Raw genomic sequence first — 20,177 nt, 5'->3', positions numbered from 1 at the left:
GGCAGAATGGCCTAAACAGCTATTCCGTACTCCGAATTCTCAAAAGGCAAGAACCAAGATTCATCCACCTCCAATATCTCCCCTGGAACCTTACACAGTACCTGGAATATAGCGGACTCTAAAATACCCAATCAACTGGAAATCAACTCTTATCATAAATACTGGGCTTCAGCCCTGGTTCTTCCTGGCTCCAAAAGCAACATATGAGTAGATTTCTCCAGATAGACAGGAATGAGATAAACCCCAAATTATCAGGAACTAGAGCCAAGTAGAGAATAAACCCCGAGAAGCTTTGTGAGTAAAAAAGGATACTGTTTACACATCGTGCATTGGAAAACAAGTAGAAAGTCCAAAAATAAAATTAAAAACTTACAGCAAAGAAGAAAAAAACAAAGCCTCACAAACTCCACATCTTCAGCTGGCCTAACCACAGCTGAGATATTGCTTCCCAAAGAACTAAATGACAAGTTGAGAGAAAGGCCCCATTGTCAGGTCAGCTGTTCCTGAGAAGAAACAACATTCAAAACTAGGAAAAAAAAAAAAAAAAGAAAAACAAAACTCTACTAAAAACTAATACAGACAGGAAAGTATTTTTTAAAGTTATAATTTGACTTGGATAATTCAATACCTTTGATAAAGAATCCAGAAAATTGTTTAGCATATTTGAGGAACTCTGCATCTACATAGAATAAAAAGAAAAACAACTTTTAAAAATTTAGGGCCGGGCATGGTGACTCACGCCTGTAATCCCAGCACTTTTGGAGACCAAGGCGGGTGGATCACCTGAGGTCAGGAGTTCGAGACCAGGTTGGCCAACGTGGTGAAACCCTGTCTTTACTAAAAATACAAAAGTTAACTGGGTGTGGTGGTGTGTGCCTGTAGTCCCAGCTACTTGGGAGGCTGAGGAAGGAGAATCACTTGAACCCGGGAGGTGGAAATGGCAATGAGCAGAGATTGCACCACTGCACTCCAGCCTGGGCAACAAGAGTGAAGCTCCATCTCAAAAAAAAGAAAAAAAAAAAATTTTAGCAATATCTCAAAAAAGAAAAACCTAGTTACATGTTCTTATAAAGAAGTTTCACTATTAATATAAAATACTCCAAACGTTTATTTCATAAGACATATTCAAAATATATATCCAATAATCTAAATTTAGACACTAGAGTCTCAATATAATTTTGATTTTCCAAAGATTACCAAGCATGAAATAGCAGTCTCCTTGGTGAAGGGGTATCGCCAAACCAGGTGTCTCTATGTCCCATGAGATCTTAAAACCAACATGCCAAATATCAGGATCTCTGCCTTCGAAATGAGAGTCGTCATCACTTTCCTCTTCAGGGCCTGCCAAAAGAGAAGAAAATGATCAGAAAGGAAATGTTTAATCTAAGCTTCTGAATTTTATAACTGCTATTTTAGAAAGAATTGACATTTTAATAAAATACGAATATTAAATGGAATATATCTTCCCTTTATGTCATATTTTTTAAAAGATATTCTAGCTTATTTTTAACATGTCATTAATTTTTTCATCAAGAAACCTTAAATAGGCCAAGTGTGGAGGCTCACGCCTATAATCCCAGCACTTTGGGAGACCAAGGGGTAGGATCGCTTAAAGTTGGGCATTCAAGACCAGCCTGGGCAACAAATCAAGACCCATCTCTATTTTAAAATTTTGTTTTACTTTTTAAAAATAAAAAATAGATGTAAAGAGAAATCATGTTCTTAGGAAGTAAGACTGAACATCACAGAAATGTCAGTACTTTCTAAATTCATCTAGAAATTTGACATAATATAAATAAAAAGACCAAAGGGATCGTTTTTTAGATGAGTGGGGTTAGCAACTAGAAAAGCTGTTTCTATAATACACATGGAAATATAAACAAAAAGAATAGCCAAGGAATGTTTTTCTAAATATATAAAGAGCAACAATACATCAATAAGATAAAGGCCAATAGACAAATTAAAAACTGAGCATGTTATAAAGACACAGTATATAAAAGGAAATAAAACTAGCTCATAAACATATAAAAATATGTTCCAATTTATTCACATAAAAGAAATGCATGTTAAAGCCAAAAAGAGGTAAACTCACCTATCAAATCAGAAAACATCAGTTTGAAAACAATACAGTGTTAGTAAGAGTACAGTAAAATGGCACACTCACACTCTCTGTAGAGGACAATTTGGCAATACTATCAAAATTACAAATGCATAAGCTCTTTGACTCTTATAGAAATTGCACTTTTAGGAATGTATACGAAAAGTCCTACTTTCAGGGGTTGTAAAATGACTGTTGAGCAAGTATATTTATTGTAGTATTGCTTGTAAGAGCAAAAGATCAGAAATTACTCAAATGTTCATCAGTAGGTTTCTGGGTAAATAAATTTTGATCTCTCCAGACAATAAAAGACTACGTAGTCACCAAAAATAATATGACTATTTACAGACATGGAACTATCTAATATATTTGCAGAGAAAAAAATAAATAGGCTATACTCATATTGAAAACAAAGTACAGGCTGGGTGCAGTGGCTCACACCTGTAATCCCAGAACTTTGGGAGGCCAAGGCAGGAGGATTGCTTGAGCTCAGAAGTTCAAGGCCACCCTGGACAACACGGTGAAACCCTATCTCTACAAAAAGTAAAAAAAAAATTAGTGGGCCATGGTGGCACCTGCCTGTGGCTCCAGCTACTCAGGAGGTTGAGGTGGGAGGATTGCTGGAGCCTGGGAGGTCGAAGCTGCAGTGAGTTGTGATTGCACCACTGCACTCAATTCTGGGCAACAGAGTGAGGCTCTGTCTCAAAATAAATTTAAATAAATAAATAAATATCAAGCACATATAATATTTCTGGAAGGATACTCAAGACTGATTTTTCTAGAAGGATAATAATATGATATTTATAATACTTCTGGAAGGATACACAAGACTGGAATACAACATTTCTGAAAGGATACTCAAGACTGATTTTTCTGGGGTACAAGAGTGGGAGACATACTAAAAAAAGTAGAAGGTATACACGCTATGATTTGCCTATAATCACAGCCCTGCAGGAAAAACCCTATATGAAAACTTTTAAAAGTTAATTTAATAATTATTTATTGAGCACTTACTATTTACTGGGCACTGTGCCAGGCATGTGGGATATGTCAGTGACTGAAACAGAGCTATGCTCCACTGGAGCTTTTCCTTTTAGTGGAGCTGTAAATGTGCATCACTGATTACCATGAAGGGGACATTTTAAATTGAAATTCCATCAGACTTTAAACTGCTGTACTAGACTCTGATCTTCCAGGGCAGAGTCTGTTTTTCTGTTTCATCCACAATTATAGCCCTAGTGATTGGCACAGAGAAGGCATTCAATGAACACCGTGGCTTGCTTAAACAAAATGTTCTTTTAGATCACACCATTCACAGTCCTTGTGCTAGATGGCAGGGAAAGAAAATGTTAATTTGGAAGAAAAAAACAAAAATGCCTCAAATTTAAAACCAAAGGACATAAGAAAGCATGGCATTGCTGCTAAACTAGTACAGTCCTCAGTATTAAAGAAGTTTAGAGAAGACAGAGGTTCAACGACAGAATTAGAGCAGAACTCTTACAGAAGGTCAAACCTGAAAGACAACAGTGTTTAGACTGGCAGAGGGTAGAAGAAGAAGTAATGCAGGAAGACAAAAAGATGCAAAGCTTTCAAAATGGCCAATAAAGCATGCTTTCCTTGGGCTGTATCATGTACATATCACATAAACAATTTAAAAAATACATGCATCCCAGATGGCACCTAAATTCTGAATGTCGTACTCTACCACCAACCGTGCAGAAGGGTCAAAGGCAGTGAAAGGAAGGAAAAAAAGAAACTCCCCTTTATAACTATTCATTTGCATTAATTTGCACTAGGCATGCTGAAAATGAACAAATCAGAAAGCCATGTTCATGGTCTCTGTAAGGAAGGAATGCTGCTAAGTGACTTTTAAGGACACATTTTACTTTGGATACTCTTTAGTCCCCTTAGTTTGGTCTAAAATCTAACACTGCCATATTAACAGAATCTTACCTTTTTTCATACCTGCCATTCTAATACATGTTTTCTCAAGTACTTTTTAATTAAGAGCATCTTTTAACTGGGTTTTTCTTTTTTAAAGAGTAACAATAAAAGTCCAAAGTCATTTCCTAGGTTAATTTAAAAAACATTTTTTTAGAAACCTCTAGAATGGGAATGATGAATACCTTTATATCAGGGGACATGACTGATTGGCTGGTTGCAGCTTTTTAGAGCCCTAGTGAAGAAATCTGAAACTTTCTCTTAGCTCAGCAGGAAAGAGTGTTATGATCAATTACTGATGTCTGTCATGGGCACTACAAGGGTTAGTGAGTGGCAGCACCAGTGCTAGACATTTGCTATCCATGTCTGATGACATTCTACAGGCACTTCTTATTGACACATAATACACTGTTAACACTTGAAAATACCAGAATTTGCTAACTAGAGCTCGTGGACCAGAAAAGGACTCACAAAGGTGTGTAGCTTGACCTGAACCATATTTCTTTAACAAATCTAAATGAGTTGCCAACTGATAAAAGGACTTTGCCTAAAAATCCAAATTCCCAGCTACCCTTGAATTACAAGATCTGGTATCACTGAGCCAGTCACAAGTGGCTATAGGGAAGAAGTAGCTGCCCATTTTAGACAAGGATGTGACCTTTGCTAGTCACAGTCCCCACAGCCACTTCACTTTACTCATTTGAGGTACCTGCCCAACCACAGCAAAGTCTGTGACCCTTGCTCAAGAGCTGGGTTGCAGAGATCACAGGCAAATCAGTCCCATGACCTGCTTTTGTAAAATAAAGTTTAACCACAACACAGTCATGCCCATTCATTTACATAAATGGCTGCTTTCACACAGACAGCGAGGTTGAGTAGATAAGACACAGACTGTAAGACCCACAAAGCCAAAACTACTTATTTCTGGCCTTTTACAAAAAAAAGTTGCCCTCACCCCTGTTCAAAAGTCTTGATATTTGTGATTTGATGTCTACTGCACATTTTAGTAAAGAAGTTGAGGCTGCATAAAATAGTTCTGATGTAATGTGACTAATACCTAATAATGTAACATGACTAATGACAGCATACAACATAATAATTAATGCTAAATTAATTGATATCCAGATCACTTTAGCAAAAGAAAATGATATAAAAATTATCTTTATATTTGTGATAACCCAAGACTTGGCTGCTTCATTCTAGGGGGGCCCTAATGATGACAGATATAGCAAACAGCACAAGAAAATAAAAAGGAAATATTTTAGGAAGGTTTTGCACATGTCCCTTTCTGGTCAAATCAACTATAACTTCTACCATTGAAGTCCACACAAAATTAAAAAGAAATAAAAAGGGCCGCACGGTGGCTCACACCTGTAATCCCAGGACTTTGGGAGGCCGAGGCGGGCGGATCACGAGATTAGGAGATTGAGACCATCCTGGCCAACATGGTGAAACTCCATCTCTATTAAAAATACAAAAATTAGTTGGGTGTGGTGGCACGTGCCTGTAATCCCAGCTACTTAGGAGGCTGAGGCAGGAGAATCGCTTGAATCCAGAAGGTGGAGGTTGCAGTGAGCTGAGATCACACCACTGCACTCCAGCCTAGTGACATAGCAAGACTCCGTCTTAAGAAAAAAAAAAAAAAGAAAGAAAAGAAATAAAAAGAAAACCATTATAATGACTTCAAAAAGAAATCATTTTAAAACTACAAGGAACAGTTTCAGGAAGTTTTAATGCCACTGCGTGTGGACAGTCTAATAAGTGGGAATCTTTATAGTGTAACAGTCTGCTTGACTACTGTCCCTTCTAACTTTCATCCTGGTACTCTTCTCAATGTGGCATCAATAAAGACAATCAGAGACAATAATTGCAATTAGTCTTTCTCGATGTCTCCCAAAAATCCAGCACTTTTGAAATCTGCTCATTAAAATGATATTTTGGTGAGAGTTTTTCCCTTCCTTGGGCTGTGTAGGGAAGAGGGAAGTTTTATGTCTGATAAACTTTTTATTGTTAAATATAGTGTTCTTACTTCTCAATGAAATCAGCTTGTAATTACCTATAGCAACTGTAACTGATTACTCTTGCCCCATGTTCTTTTGGTAACAAGCAGAGGCAACAGGTTCTTACTTGCCTTTAAGCCTCAATAAAATTAAAAAGATTTTAAGTACCTCAGTGTGTTTGGTGCACTCCCAGCTCCCACTAACCAAACTGTTAAATGTAGAAGATGTGACAAAATACAAAAGACTGTTGTTTAAAAGTCAAGTTTAAATTGTCCAAGACTTCCCCCCAAAATTAACCAATTCAATGTTTTATGCCAGCTAATTTTTGAGAAAATATTCTATATAATAAAGGACAAAATATTTTGTTTACATTTCTAATTATAACCACTGCTCTATAAGAAACAAAGACAGAAGCCAGAGTATGACAGTAGAGACTATGGTGATACTCAAATAAAATATATCACAAAAAGTTTTGTACCATATTTAATAACATACATAATAGTGTATGTCAAGAACTTCCCTCATAGGTTCAGTACATATTCATCATCACCATACATTTAAATAGCCCTTTTTTTGTTTTTTGAGACTAAAGTCTCGCTCTGTCGCCCAGGCTGGAGTGCAGTGTTGCAATCTTGGCTCACTGTAATCTCCGCCTCCCAGGTTCAAGTGATTCTCCTGCCTCAGCCTCCTGAGTGATGGGGATTACAGGCGTGCGCCACCACATCTGGCTAATTTTTTTTGTTAAAAATAGCCCTATTTCTTATTCTCTATTTTCTATTTCCTTAGCTAAGAGCTAAGATATAAAAGATTCTCAGCTGGGCGCGGTGGTTCACACTTGTAACCCCAGCACTTTGGGAGGCTGAGGCAGGTGGATCACCTGAAGCAGGAGTTCAAGACCAGCCTGGCCAACATGGTGAAATCCTGTCTCTACTAAAAATACAAAAATTAGCCAAGTGTGGGGGGCTGAGACAGGAGAATTGCTTGAACCTGGGAGGCGGAGGTTGCAGTGAACCGAGATCGTGCCACTGCACTCTAGCCTGGGTGACACAGCAAGACTCCATCTCCAAAAAAAAAAAAAGAAAGATTCCCACCCTTGTGATTACTTCCTCTGTTGCCTTAACTCCACACCTAGAGGAGCTTTAAAAGGCCGGTCCCTTCCTACTCATGTCACAGATCTTGAGGTAGGAGAAACTCACAAGTTGTAGATGGCCAGCTGGTACCACGGAGTCTAATGATGCCTTATCTGTCGAGTGCTGATCTTTGACATTCTCATGTCTGGGATGGGAAACCCATTTTGTAGAATGAAGGGAGACAGAAGGCGAAAGGGGAAAATGTGACATAGGGAAGACACATTCTAGGAGGGAAATGGCATGGTGTGTGTATAAGAGCACAATCAATTCCCGACTGCAAGAGTGTCATATGAATGACATGAACTTGCAAGAGAAAAGCCTGGAGAGGTGGGAGGAGACCAGGACATGGGTTTATGAACCATAGGAAAGAATCTAGAACTTACACTGAGGCTACTGACAGACACTAGCCTTTTTCACCAGTCAGATCTCTTTTCAGAATGATCTCTCTAGAAGGTACGAGCTTCTTTGTGCATAATTACTACACTTTTTCCAGACTGGTTCCCAATGTAGTAACAAATGGGTACTGTATAAGCCAGAGAGCATTTAGGAAACACAGCTGGTGGACTACACCACTAGGAAAGAAAGGTTAGCCAAGGAGAAGCCTCCCTGCCAGAGTTCCAGAGTTTGGAAATGCTTTCCTTGATGGGTTGCAAGAAACAGGGAGTCAAGCTTGCTGCTGACACAGCACATACTCCTTCTCTGTCATGGAGCAATGAATGCTCTGAAGAAATGGAGAATTTAGAAAAGTCTGAAGGGGTGGGGAAAAAAAACCCAAAAAACTGATCATTCCCAGCTCAGAATCTACAACAAGAAGCTGCTCTCAGATGCCTCGAAACAAGCAATTCAAGATAAACGTAGTCCCTTGACACAGATAAATTGTAAAATTAATCATAAGTTTTCTAGGATTTCAGGCAAAATATTGAAAACTCTTTACAGAAAAATCTAAAGCCCTTCAACATGATGTCTGGCTCTGTCAGCTTTCAGGTTAAGCATTTGGGGAAAAAAATTAAGATAAAAGGCCGGGCGCGGTGGCTCAAGCCTGTAATCCCAGCACTTTGGGAGGCCGAGACGGGCGGATCACGAGGTCAGGAGATCGAGACCATCCTGGCTAACATGGTGAAACCCCGTCTCTATTAAGAAATACAAAAAACTAGCCGGGCGAGGTGGCGGGCGTCTGTAGTCCCAGCTACTCGGGAGGCTGAGGCCGGAGAATGGCGTGAACCCGGGAGGCGGAGCTTGCAGTGAGCTGAGATCCGGCCACTGCACTCCAGCCCGGGCGACAGAGCGAGACTCCGTCTCAAAAAAAAAAAAAAAAAAAAAAAAAATTAAGATAAAAATATTCACATACAGAGGAGAACCTCATTACATCATGTTTCATGGACTTGGGAGAAAAACTGAAAGTATGAAAAGGAGAGAAAAACTGCTATGGGGGCCCTTAGCTAAAGCTTCAAAATCACTGTATTATCCGAAGTACAATATAAAATCAGGTAAGGAAGCAGAGATACTTCTCAAACAATATTCTCCAAACCACAGCTTCTAACAGTAGAGGTTTCAATTCCTTGGGCAACCTCAGGAAGGTATGAAGAGAGTTGTGAAGACTCACAGGAAACCCTTACATTGTAAATAACACAGAAACCAGAACCGAACTGGGTTAATCAAAGAGGGTCATTATTTGTTCATCTAGCTTCAGGTAAAGCTTGATCCAGAGTTCAAAGTACACACCCAATACCCAGTTTCTCTCCTCCCCAAAGCTCATGAAAAAGAGAGAGTGGCCACAGAAGCTAGGGGCAGTCATTGGGGGGCCATGAGCTTTAGAATGGCCAAAAGAGGAAGGGGAAGAAATTTGAAACTGATCACATCATTACTGTTGGAACAAGGTCCACTTGAAGTCAGTGAGACCCCTGTTCTTAGGATGAAGTGAGATAATTCCTTACCTTTTTAAATTAAGCCTGTTTAGGTCTGTAATTGTTATTTGCTATCAAAAGAATCCTAACGCTAAACAGAGACTGCAGTTGCAGAAATCACAGTTACTGAACAGTGGCCACGATGTAAGAATAGTACAAACGCCTCAAGAACAACAAATACTTAACTGATTTGGGGCAAAAAATACTCATTTGCCACTATATGCAGATACAAAGAAGGATGAAGACACAAATTACATCTTTAAGGAGCTTACAAGTTTACAAGTCTAATTCAAACACACATAAAAATATTTATGGCCTTAGAAGTCAGGAGAGTGTTTACTGTTGTGGGGAACCAGACACTGGAAGGAAGCACTTTTAGGACACTGATATGTTTCATTTCTTGACCAGGGTGCTAGGTACACAGATATGTTTACTTTATGGCAATTCTTCAAGCTGTATGTTTATGATATATGTTATATTTCAATACTGAAAATTCAATAGACAGGCCAGGCACAGTGGCTCATGCCTGTAATCTCAGCACTTTAGGAGGCTGAGGTGGCCAGATCACCTGAAGTCAGGAATTTGAGACCAGCCTGGCCAACACGGTGAAACCTTGTCTCTACTAAAACTACAAAAATTTGCTGGGCATGGTAGCCTGCACCTGTCATCCCAGCTACTCAGGAGGCTGCGGCAGGAGAATCACTCGAACCTGGGAGGCAGAGGTTGCAGTGAGCCAAGTGCCATTGCACACCAGCCTGGGTGACAAGAGCAAAACTCCATCAAGGAAAAAAAAAATCAATAGACAAGTTGGAAGTTAAGAAAATCTCCCAGATATTAAACTAAAAAACAAATATAAAGATTGAACATAAGGGAATAAACAGGAAAACTAGAGGAAGAGTCCAGAAGGTTAACTAAATCATACGGATTCCAAAGAGATGAGAAAACTGGAGAGGAAGAAATAACTAACAAAGCAGTTCAAGAAAATGTCCAACAATTGAAGGGCTGATTGAAAGCCCTACACAATGAGAGTAAAATGAGTGAAAAATATCACTGTGAAATTATAAAACATTCAAAAAAAGATCCAACCAAAAAAAGCGACATAAAAGCTGAAGAAAAATTCAGAACTCTTAACATGAACTCTGTCAGACAAAAGACAGTAATGCAATGTCACTAAGATTCTGAAAAAAATACTATTTCCTACCAAGATTTTCATACTGGAAGAACCTATACATGCCAAGGTAGAATAAAGATCATCGAAGACATTTAACGTCTTAAAAATTTACCTCCTAAGCATTCTTTCTGAAGAAACCATTGCAGCACATGCTCCACCAAAATAAGAAAACAGTCAGGAAAGAGCGAGGCCAGGATGCAGGAATGTGAGGAGTCCACAAAAGAGAGAAGTAAGGGAATCAGTTGGATTACAATGAAGAGATCACAGAAGGGGATCCCCATGCATCAGGCATAGAACACCAGATTGGAGCAGAGAAGAAGACTCTGGAAGACATTGCTCCAAGAAAATGAAATGGACAGAATATCTGATGGTTCTGAAGCTCTTGAGAAGAGGAGAGCAAGGGATTTAATTAGTCGAAACTACGTAGAAAACTACATAGAAAACTATACAAATACACAAAAAACAAGACTACTATTAATGCAAGAAAAAAAGTTGAAAAGAAAAGGATAACAGATCACAGATTCTAGAAGGCATTCTTATGTATATAATAACTATAAAGGCTGAATAGCGATACAACCAAAATTGCAGTAAACCTATAATGGGAATCAGAAGCATGCGCATGTGTAGGCAGGCAGGGAGAAAGAAGAGAGCTAAGTAAATCTTCACCTTCCATATCAGGAAGCCAATATATAATGTTCAAAACAATATAAGTATGTTATCAACTACCAAAAACATTACCTGAAAGAAAAGAGTAGAAATGATTGCCTGTGGAAATGAAAATGGGAAGAAAAGGTGTAAATAACTCTTGCATTTTTTTTCCTTAACAAACCTTATAGAAATTTTTGACTTGCAAAAATTATATGAATAATTTTGATAAAAGCTAAAAATAACACAGTATTGAATGCTTACTACGTTCTAATTACTGCTGTTACATTCTTAGCACTTTACAGGTGTTTAATTCTCACAATCTTGAGGTGGATACAGCTCTGATCACTATTTTACAGACGAGAAAACTGAGTCACAAAGGATTTAAGTAACTTGCTTAAGGTCCCATAGCTAATTAATACCAATACGAATGATGTCATTCAATAGTACAGAATTTAAGTGCCTAATCAATGTCATGGACAGTAAAGTCTATTCCACTGTTCTGTGATCCCTTGCTCATCACATTAATATATCATTAAAAGTTCAGCTATCCTTGAAGAAAATATTTGCAAGTCATATATCTGATAAGGAATTAATATCTAGAATACATAAGGAACTCACAAAACTCAACAACTAAAAAACAGCCAAATTCAAAAATGGGCAAACAACTTGAATAGACATGTCTCCAAAGAAGATATATAAATGGCTAAGAACATGAAAAGATGTTCAACGTCATTAATCATTAGGAAAATGCATATCAAAACCACAAGGAAATCACTTCATACCCATTAGGATGGCTGTTATCAAAAAACAGGGAACAGTAGACAGGGACAGTAACAGTAACAGCAACAGTAAGCGTTGGCATAGATGTGGAGAAATTAGAACCCTTCTGCATTGTCAGCGAGAAAGTAAAACAGTTCAGTCACTGTAGAAAACAGTATAGCAGTTCCTCAAAAATGTCAACATAGACCTATCATTTGATCCAGCAATCCTACACAAAAGTACATACACAAAAGTATATACACAAAAAAAGTATATACACAAAAGTACTGAAAGCGGAGACTCACACAGATATTTGTATACCAATGTTCACAGCAACTTTATCCACCATAGCCAAAAGATGGGTATTATGAATAGCCAATGGATGACTTGATCAACAAAATGTGGTATATTCATACAATGGAATATTATTCATCTTTAAAAAGGAATTAAATTCTGATACATGCCATAACATGGATGAATCTTGAGGACATTATGTTAAGTAAAATGATTGTATGAGTTTGTTTTCATGCTGCTCATAAAGACATATCCGAAACTGGAAACAAAAAGAGGTTTAATCGGACTTACAGTACCACATGGCTTAGAGGCCTCTGAATCATGGTGGGAGGCAAAAGGCCTTCTTACATGGCAGCAGCAAGAGAAAATGAGAAGGAAGCAAAAGCGGAAACCCCTGATAAACCCACCAGATCTCGTGAGACTTATTCACTATCAAGAGAATAACCTGGCAAAGACCAGCCTCATGATTCAACCATTTCCTCCTTGGTCCCTCCTACAACATGTGGGAATTCTGGGAGATACAATTCAAGTTGATATTTGGCCAGGGACGCAGCCAAACCATATCAATAATCTAGACACAAAAGGACAACTATCGTATGATTCCACTTACATGAGGTACCTAGAATAGTCAAATATAATATAGACAGAAAGCAGAACAGTGGTTACCAGGAAATGGGGGAAGGAGAAAGGGGGAGTAATTGTTTAAATGGGTACAGAGATTCGGTGTGGGATGATGCTTAATGCCACTCAACTGTACAGTTAATACGGTTATAATGCTTAATTTTATGTATATTTTATTGCAATAAAAAAGGATAAAAGGGAATGAGCTATTGATATACATAACAACATGGATGAATCTCAAAATAACTATGCTAAGTTAAAGAATCCAGACCAAAAAAAGTGCACATATATAATTCCATCTGTTTAAAATTCTAGGAAATGCCAACTCATCTAGTGACAGAAAACAAATCCAGGTTGAATCTGTGGCTCACACCTGTAATTCCAGCACTTTGGAAGGCTGAGCAAGGAGGATCTCTTCAGGCCAGGATTTCAAGACCAGCCTGGGAAAGATATTGAGACCCAGTCTCTACAAACAAATAAAAAACAATAAAAAAAGAAAATAGATCTGTCAGGAAAGGAACTGCAAAGGGGCACAAGGAAACTTCTGAAATAATGGGTATGTTCATTATCTTGATAGTGGGGATAGTTTCACGAGTGTGTTGAAACTTATAAAACTGTAAATGTTCAATATGTATAGCTAATTGTATGTCAATTATTCCTAAATAAAGCCATTCACAGAGGGGAGAAAATGTAGCCATTCTTATAGGCTTAGTCTTCTTTTGACAAATGGGAGACATTATTGCTGGTCATCCTTTCTCACCGGTGCTGAAACACTGCCACTCTCTTTGTTGGTAAAAAGTTACAGGACAGTATTTATACATTTCTCCCCTGCTCTGCCTCTTCTAATCTAGACCATCATATCCCTAGTCTGAATTACTTTGGTCGCCTCTGTGAGTTCTCCTGTTTCTCATATTGCTTCCCTTCTTCTACTCTTCAGTGGCTCCCCATCTCACTCCAAATCCAAACCTACTACTTTGTATTCTAACACGACAAAGCCCTATCTTCCGCCACCCATTTACTTGTCTCTTTGTCTTCATTTCGTTTCCTCTTCTCTCACTCTATTTCATCCACACTTGTTGCTTCTGAAACATCCCAATCATGTTCTATCTTTCCGCCTATGTGCTCCCCCTTGAAATTTCTCAGTGGCTCATTCTCTCCTTCCAATCTGCTTAAATGTTACCCCCTAAACAAGGCCTTGCCTGGCTCTCCTACCTAAAATTGTAAGATTATCCCTCACCCTTGTTACACAATCTACTTTTATTTTCTGTTTTCCCTTGCTAGAATGTGAGCTCGATGCGGGCAGGGATTTTTGTCCGTCTTGTTCACTGCTACATGCTCAGCATCTAGACAACTGTCTAGCAAATACTAGATGCTTATTGTTAAATGAAAAAATAGTTGCATAGGCATGAAAAAAAATGTAACTTTGTAGATCAAATAAGTTTCCCTGCCTCCCCCTTTGGTCTTCTTGTGAGTCTTCTTGGTTCTTCATGGGAGACCTTATTGTTAAATGAATAAATAACTGGCTGGTCACCCCAAAAAATGTGACTTACAAGACCAAACAAGGTTTACTGAGCAGTATAAGTGGTTTCAAAAATCATTGACAAGGCATAGCATGATACAATAAAACAAAGCTAGATCAAATAAGCTTTGAGGTTCTAGACAGGGATGCTGGGAAGCTAAGATAACATTAAACATCACAGCGTTTTTATGAATACTCCAAAACTCCAAGTTGCAATTATAAACTAGCTTTTCACGGTCTCAGTGATGAACTGAGAAACAGAGAGCAAGTCATGTTAAAATAGAGATTCAAGAATTATGGGAACAAATTTCCATCCTTAAAGGGATGCAATTTTTCCCAAATCAAAGACAGGAATGGAAACCCTAGAATTCCATGAACATTATTGCGAAGTCTCTACTTTCCAGGCTATCACATGACATGCTCAACAGGAAACATGGATCAGCTTCTTCCTTTTGTGAGCCTTCCTGGGTTTTTGTTTGTTTGTTTGTTTTTGAGACGGAATCTTGCTCTGTTGCCCAGGTTGGAGTGCAGTGGCGCAATCTCGGCTCACTGCAACCTCTGCCTCCCAGGTTCAGGCAATTATCCTGCCTCAGCCTCCCGAGTAGCAGAGACTACAGGTACGCACCACTACGCCCAGCTAATTTTTGGATTTCTAGTAAAGACAGGGTTTCACGACGTTGGCCAGGGGTTTCAACTCCTGACCTCGTGATCCACCCGCCTCGGCCTCCCAAAGTGCTAAGATTACAGTCATGAGCCTCCGCACCCAGCCGCCTTCCTGGCTCTTTATGGGAGGCCTGGAAAATAATGTCAAGAATACGCAATACTTGGCACTAGTTTAAAATCTTAAGAATTGCTTTGCTAGAAAGACAATTTCACCGAGAATGTTTCCTTCCAAACAAAGAAACAAAAATGGTAGCCAATAGTTACTGTTGATCTAAGTGATGGTTCTGAAGGTGTTCCAGTCAAAGAACAAGGTGCTGGACCATATTAAACATTGGGTTTTTAATGCCTTCCCCACTAAAGTTCGTTTTTTATAGCTAGGAGTAACAAGCAATTGCCAGCAAAGCTGGAATAGGAAAATCAAATATTCTGCCTATTTACATATGGTTCCCCGAAGCCATTCCTGATTAAAACTTGTACCATTTCAATCTTCCTACTGGAGATATCTATTAACTAGAACGGCATGTGAAAGCCAATGAATTTAGTATATAATTACACGTATCCTATACAAATTACTTCTCAATGACCTCTACTCATGAAAATAAACCAAAGAGGGATGACTGGCTCATTATAAATCTACAAGAAGATTTCCCTGGGAAAAGGTATTGAGAGCAGAGTCTTGAAAGATCTTAAGCTTCAATTGAATTTAATTTCAGCAGGAAGCAATCACTTCTGTATCTGAATTCCCAATGCATTTTACGTGAACCTCTCCAGTGGCAAGGAACACTTTCCAACTTAAATCCCTGCTCTTGTCACTAAGTAACAATGTGACCTTGGCCAAGCCACTTCCCTTCTCAGTGTTTTCATTTGTAAAATGAGAGGCTAGAATCAAGTGATTTCAAAAGTCTCTTTCAGATCTAATGTTTCATCATTTCATAATTATAATCAAAAGAGCCCCCCTAACCTCACCCATTACCTCTAAGTGAGAAAGCCATTGATTTACCTTTGGAGTTCCCACACTGTCTAGACAAACAAGTTCAAGGACACAGAAAAAAATACAATTCTCTGAAGTGTCCACTCTCTGTGGACCTCCTTAAGCCCTTCTCAACCTCAACCAAGGTTTTAAACCAAATGATTCTCTTCAAGTCCACCTTTACCATAGTTCTGGCATTCTGCCAAGGATTATAAGACCAGAAAATTAAACAGATATCACTTGTCACTTAGAAGACATGCACCCACCACAGAGTTTCAAGGCAGACGCTTTGTACACCATCTGACCCAGAGCCACATGCTTTGTACACCATCTGACACATAGCCAGACACCTACAGAAAGGTTGTTTCATCGAATAAGATAATCTGATGCATTCCAATCATCTGAGAGTATGTGCGAGAAAGCTACAGCAGATGTGGGTGAGAAGTAAAACTGGAGAAAGGAAGACACCAAGACCTGCAAGAAAAAGCAAGTGGAATATCCCCTTAACCTTTCCAGAGGTGGACATTTTAAAAACCCAAGTCCCTGGCCGGGTGCAGTAGCTCACACCTGTAATCCCAGCACTCTGGGAGACCGAGGCGTGCAGATCACGAGGTCAGGAATTCAAGACTAGCCTGGCTAGCATGGTGAAACCCCATCTCTACCAAAATTACAAAAAATTAGCTGGGCATAGTGGTGCGCGCCTGTCATCCCAGTTACTCGGGAGGCTGAGGCAGGAGAATCCATTGAACCAGGAGGTGGAGGTTGCAGTGAGCCAAGATTGTGCCACTGCACTCTGGCCTGGGAGATAGAGCAAGCCTCTGTCTCAAAAAATTTAAAAAGTAAAAAAATAAAATAAAATCCCTGAGACAGCTACACTGCTGGGATAAGAAACACCTGCTCATAATGCACATAGCCTTAGGTGTTCAGATTCTGAAGTCTGGATATTTGTGCTCAAATCCTAACTCTGCTACTTACTTGCTACATCACCATGAACAAGTTAATCAACCTTCTGTGACTCGGTTTCCTCATCTGTAAAATGAGGATAGCAATAGTACTTAATTGCTATTTTGTTCTTTGAATTGTTGGGAAGATAAAATGAGTTAATGCATGTAAAATGCTTATCACAGCATGTGGCACATAGTAGGTGCTCAACAAATGAGCATTGCCAGTATTGCTATTATTATTAGATGGAGTTCTGAGAATTTCTGAGGTTAAGAGAACAAAGGAGTTTCTACACTGCTCTTACAGATTCAAAGTCTGCAGTTGTCTCTTTCCGGTGACAATTGCAAGTACCAACATTTCTATATTTATATGTAATTTATATTTGTATACTTTATCAGTCATAATTACTCCTGAGCATAGAAACTATTCATTCGACATTTAAATTCCTTTCTGAAAGATATTCTAGGTTTCAAAAACTACTTGATCACCCACGCGAAGGGAGTACAATAGGACCATTAAACTGGAGGGCTGAGAGTAATTGGGAGCACAAAGACATCTTTGTGGAGCTTTGTACTATCACATACCACTGCTTCAGGTTTGGAGAGTTGTCTCCTTAAGAAAGAAACTAACTCCATTGTTCGTTCACATCAGAGTTCTTGGATGTGATAGTTCTTAAATCCCTGGCAAGTCCTTATTAAAGATCAGAGGATCTCAGTTCTTTCCATTAGGACAGCATTAAATCCCTTCAAGCGATTTTCTTAGGTCAGCATCATTATTTGAGATGCCAGAGAAAGTGGTGAAACTTCCAAACGCTAAACTTGTTCCTTGTTTCAGACTGAAGACACAAGGTAAAGTTAGAAAAAAATGAGTAGTTCTGAGGAAATTTTTGAGACTGGGAAATTGTAAGAAATTTAAAGAGTACTTTAAAGATCTTTTTTTTCTTAAATCTCTTTTCCAAAACAGTCATTTGAGTAAACAAAAAACAAATAACAATAACAAACAAAAATCCAGTCAAATAACTAGAGTTGTCAGAAAATAATGAGCCTTGAAAGTTCCCATCATTCCCTGATGGGATATCCAGAATTCTGGTTTTCCAAACATCTTTCAGTGAATCAGACAGGAGAGCTAATACTATGTCTTGTATCCCTTTGCCAAATAATCAGGCACAAAAGAAAGCCAACAGAGGTCATGCTCTCCTCGATCTGTTCAACTACCATTTTTGTAATTCTATTCTAAGGAACAATGAGGGCCATAAACACACACAAACAATAATAGAAGAAGAGAAATTTGGGTGGGCTACTAAGAGGTAGGCTATGATCTCTGTTTCAAGGGGATTATATATCAGAAAATGCAAGAACAAGTCTACCACGGCCACCCAACAAGGTCTAAAACTGCAGAGTTGGGTAGAGGGCTAGGGAGTTTCCTGAAAATGGAGGACTGTCTGCTTACAAAACCTACCTCAACTGCTTCTGGCAAGGAAGGACAGTAGTTACAAACTGTGTGAAGCCAAGAACAAGTCCATATTTGACAAATCATACCCATCAAGATAGTGATGTCAACCGTAATAAAATATTTTGGCAAGTCTGGAAATGTGCACCTGTGGGAACCTGGAAAGATTTGACAGATTTTTGTTTTCCCAGCTCTTTATCAGCAAGTTAATTATAGCAACTGTACAATCTCCTCTGAGCTGTAGAGAAAGACAGTTGGCTGTATGAAACCAAGAGGCTGCTCTCCTGGGCCCACGAGAGACAAATGACAGGAGTGCTTACGTGCGAAAATATTCTGAGTACAGTATAACGATGAGCCAGCTAGCATGGCTAGATGAGAAAGAGGCATATTCTGCAGACATACAGGTGTGACAAGACTAAAAAGTACACATGATACACACACAAGCATGTGCATGTACACACGCAAGCACACATGCAAACATGTTCGTGTATGTGTGTATCTCCAGAGCCTAAACAACTCGGGTCATATTATCACATACAGGGCTGCTTTTTCGCAGAGCAGACCATACCTTCACAGCTATAACTGTACACTGCCACCGCTGACCTGTCCACCAGATTTTCATCATGATGCCAGCTCACTGCCATTTTCCCCATGCCAAAATAAGGTTCCTCTTTCAGGTATGGCATTTTCTGAGGATCCATGAAATTCAGCAAAGTTACGTTGTATGCTGCTCTGCTCTTAATGTCCACTTCATCTTGTCCATCGTAGGATGACCCCATCCCAACCCTGGGGAAATCTGCAGACATACACAATGGCACAGCATCCTCATTAGCCTTCTCTTTGGCAGCAAGTTCTTCCAAAGCCTGGATGGTTTCTATCTGCAGGTAGTCATTGAGCTTGAGGAAGGTCTCACAAGCAGCGGCTATTTCAGCCTCGGGGTATTTTATATTAGACCCTTTCACTGGCCAGGGGACTGTGAAGAGCCTGGTGTTCAGGTACTTGTAGGTACAGCCTGGATTACCAATGAGGATGCGAGATACCGGAGTGAGCAGATCTTTGCCTTGGATCCTAACCAGGTCCCGAAATAAGCAGCCATGCTTGTGCAGTGTGAGAAAGGCTTCTTGAACCTCTTTATGGAGCTCCTCAGATACACTGCTGGCTTCTCGGAGAATTAGTTTAGGATATTTCAGCTGCCACTAAAACAAAACCAAAGCAAAAACAGATGTTGATGTATAGTTACAATTGTATTATTTCCAAAGGTGTGTTTCTTTGTAAGCATTTGGGGAGTTGTTGGGGGACTACCTGGCGGTTATTTCTAAACAGGAGTCACATCTTCCTAGCCCAAAACAGAAAACCAAATAAAACAAATGTCATTAAACTCTACAGTCAAGATTTTCAAGTTCAAGCTCAAATTACTAACAATCTTTAATAAAAAACAAAAAATAATAATGTGGGTCCTGATATACCAGAATTACTCTGTGACCACTTTTTCTCACCCTAAATCTCAACACCATTTTATTAACTGCTTATTATCTAAAATATTTATTAAGTACTTACTACGTACCAGGTACTATTGTAAATTATTTGTGAGCATTAGCTCATTTTAACTCTATGCATAGCATTATTATCTCAAGTTTATAGATGAGACCACTGAAACATAGAGACATTAATTTGACCAAAGACATTAATTTGCCCAAAGTCACACAGCTGGCAAATATTGGAGCTGGAATTTAAAACCCCTGCACATCAACCCCTGGCTTCCAGGGCATGAGTTCTTAACCATGAGTATGCATTGTCTCTCAATAAATGACAAACTGGTTTCTGCTTAACACTTTCACAAAAAGAGAACTCACTTCTCTTCAGGAGTTAGACATTAAGTTCCATGAACACAAAAGTCATGGTAATTTTGCTCATGACTATAATACAAGTGCCCAGAATTTACTCAGTAAATGTTAAAGGAATGAATAAATGGATCTGTGGATGGATGAATGAGGTGTTATTACATTGCAATTCTAGAAAGTTCTAATAATTCTTTTTTTTTTTTTTTTGGAAAGTTCTAATAATTCTA

General features: G+C 38.9%; 1 protein-coding gene across 11 annotated transcripts in view; it reads right to left on the bottom strand.

Annotated features, from left to right (window-relative positions):
• FTO (FTO, alpha-ketoglutarate dependent dioxygenase) overlaps window positions 1–20,177 on the bottom strand; it is a 413,322-nt gene that overhangs the window by 271,950 nt on the left and 121,195 nt on the right. For 7 of the 11 annotated variants that reach the window (XM_025369992.1, XM_025369990.1, XM_025369999.1 and 4 more), the window contains 2 exons: window positions 18,678–19,305; window positions 1,198–1,341 (listed from right to left, as the gene is read on the bottom strand). In XM_025369992.1, the coding sequence (XP_025225777.1) occupies window positions 1,198–1,341; window positions 18,678–19,305 (772 nt within the window). Of the gene's footprint in view, window positions 1–1,197; window positions 1,342–18,647; window positions 19,306–20,177 lie in introns of all 11 variants that reach the window. The other 4 variants (XM_025369991.1, XM_025369998.1, XM_025369997.1 and 1 more) reach the window with 3 other exon arrangements.

The sequence above is a fragment of the Theropithecus gelada genome, chromosome 20 (assembly GCF_003255815.1).
Source record: "Theropithecus gelada isolate Dixy chromosome 20, Tgel_1.0, whole genome shotgun sequence".
In the NCBI taxonomy this organism is placed as follows: Eukaryota; Metazoa; Chordata; class Mammalia; order Primates; family Cercopithecidae; genus Theropithecus; species Theropithecus gelada.
This window is presented reverse-complemented; position numbering and strand designations above follow the sequence as displayed.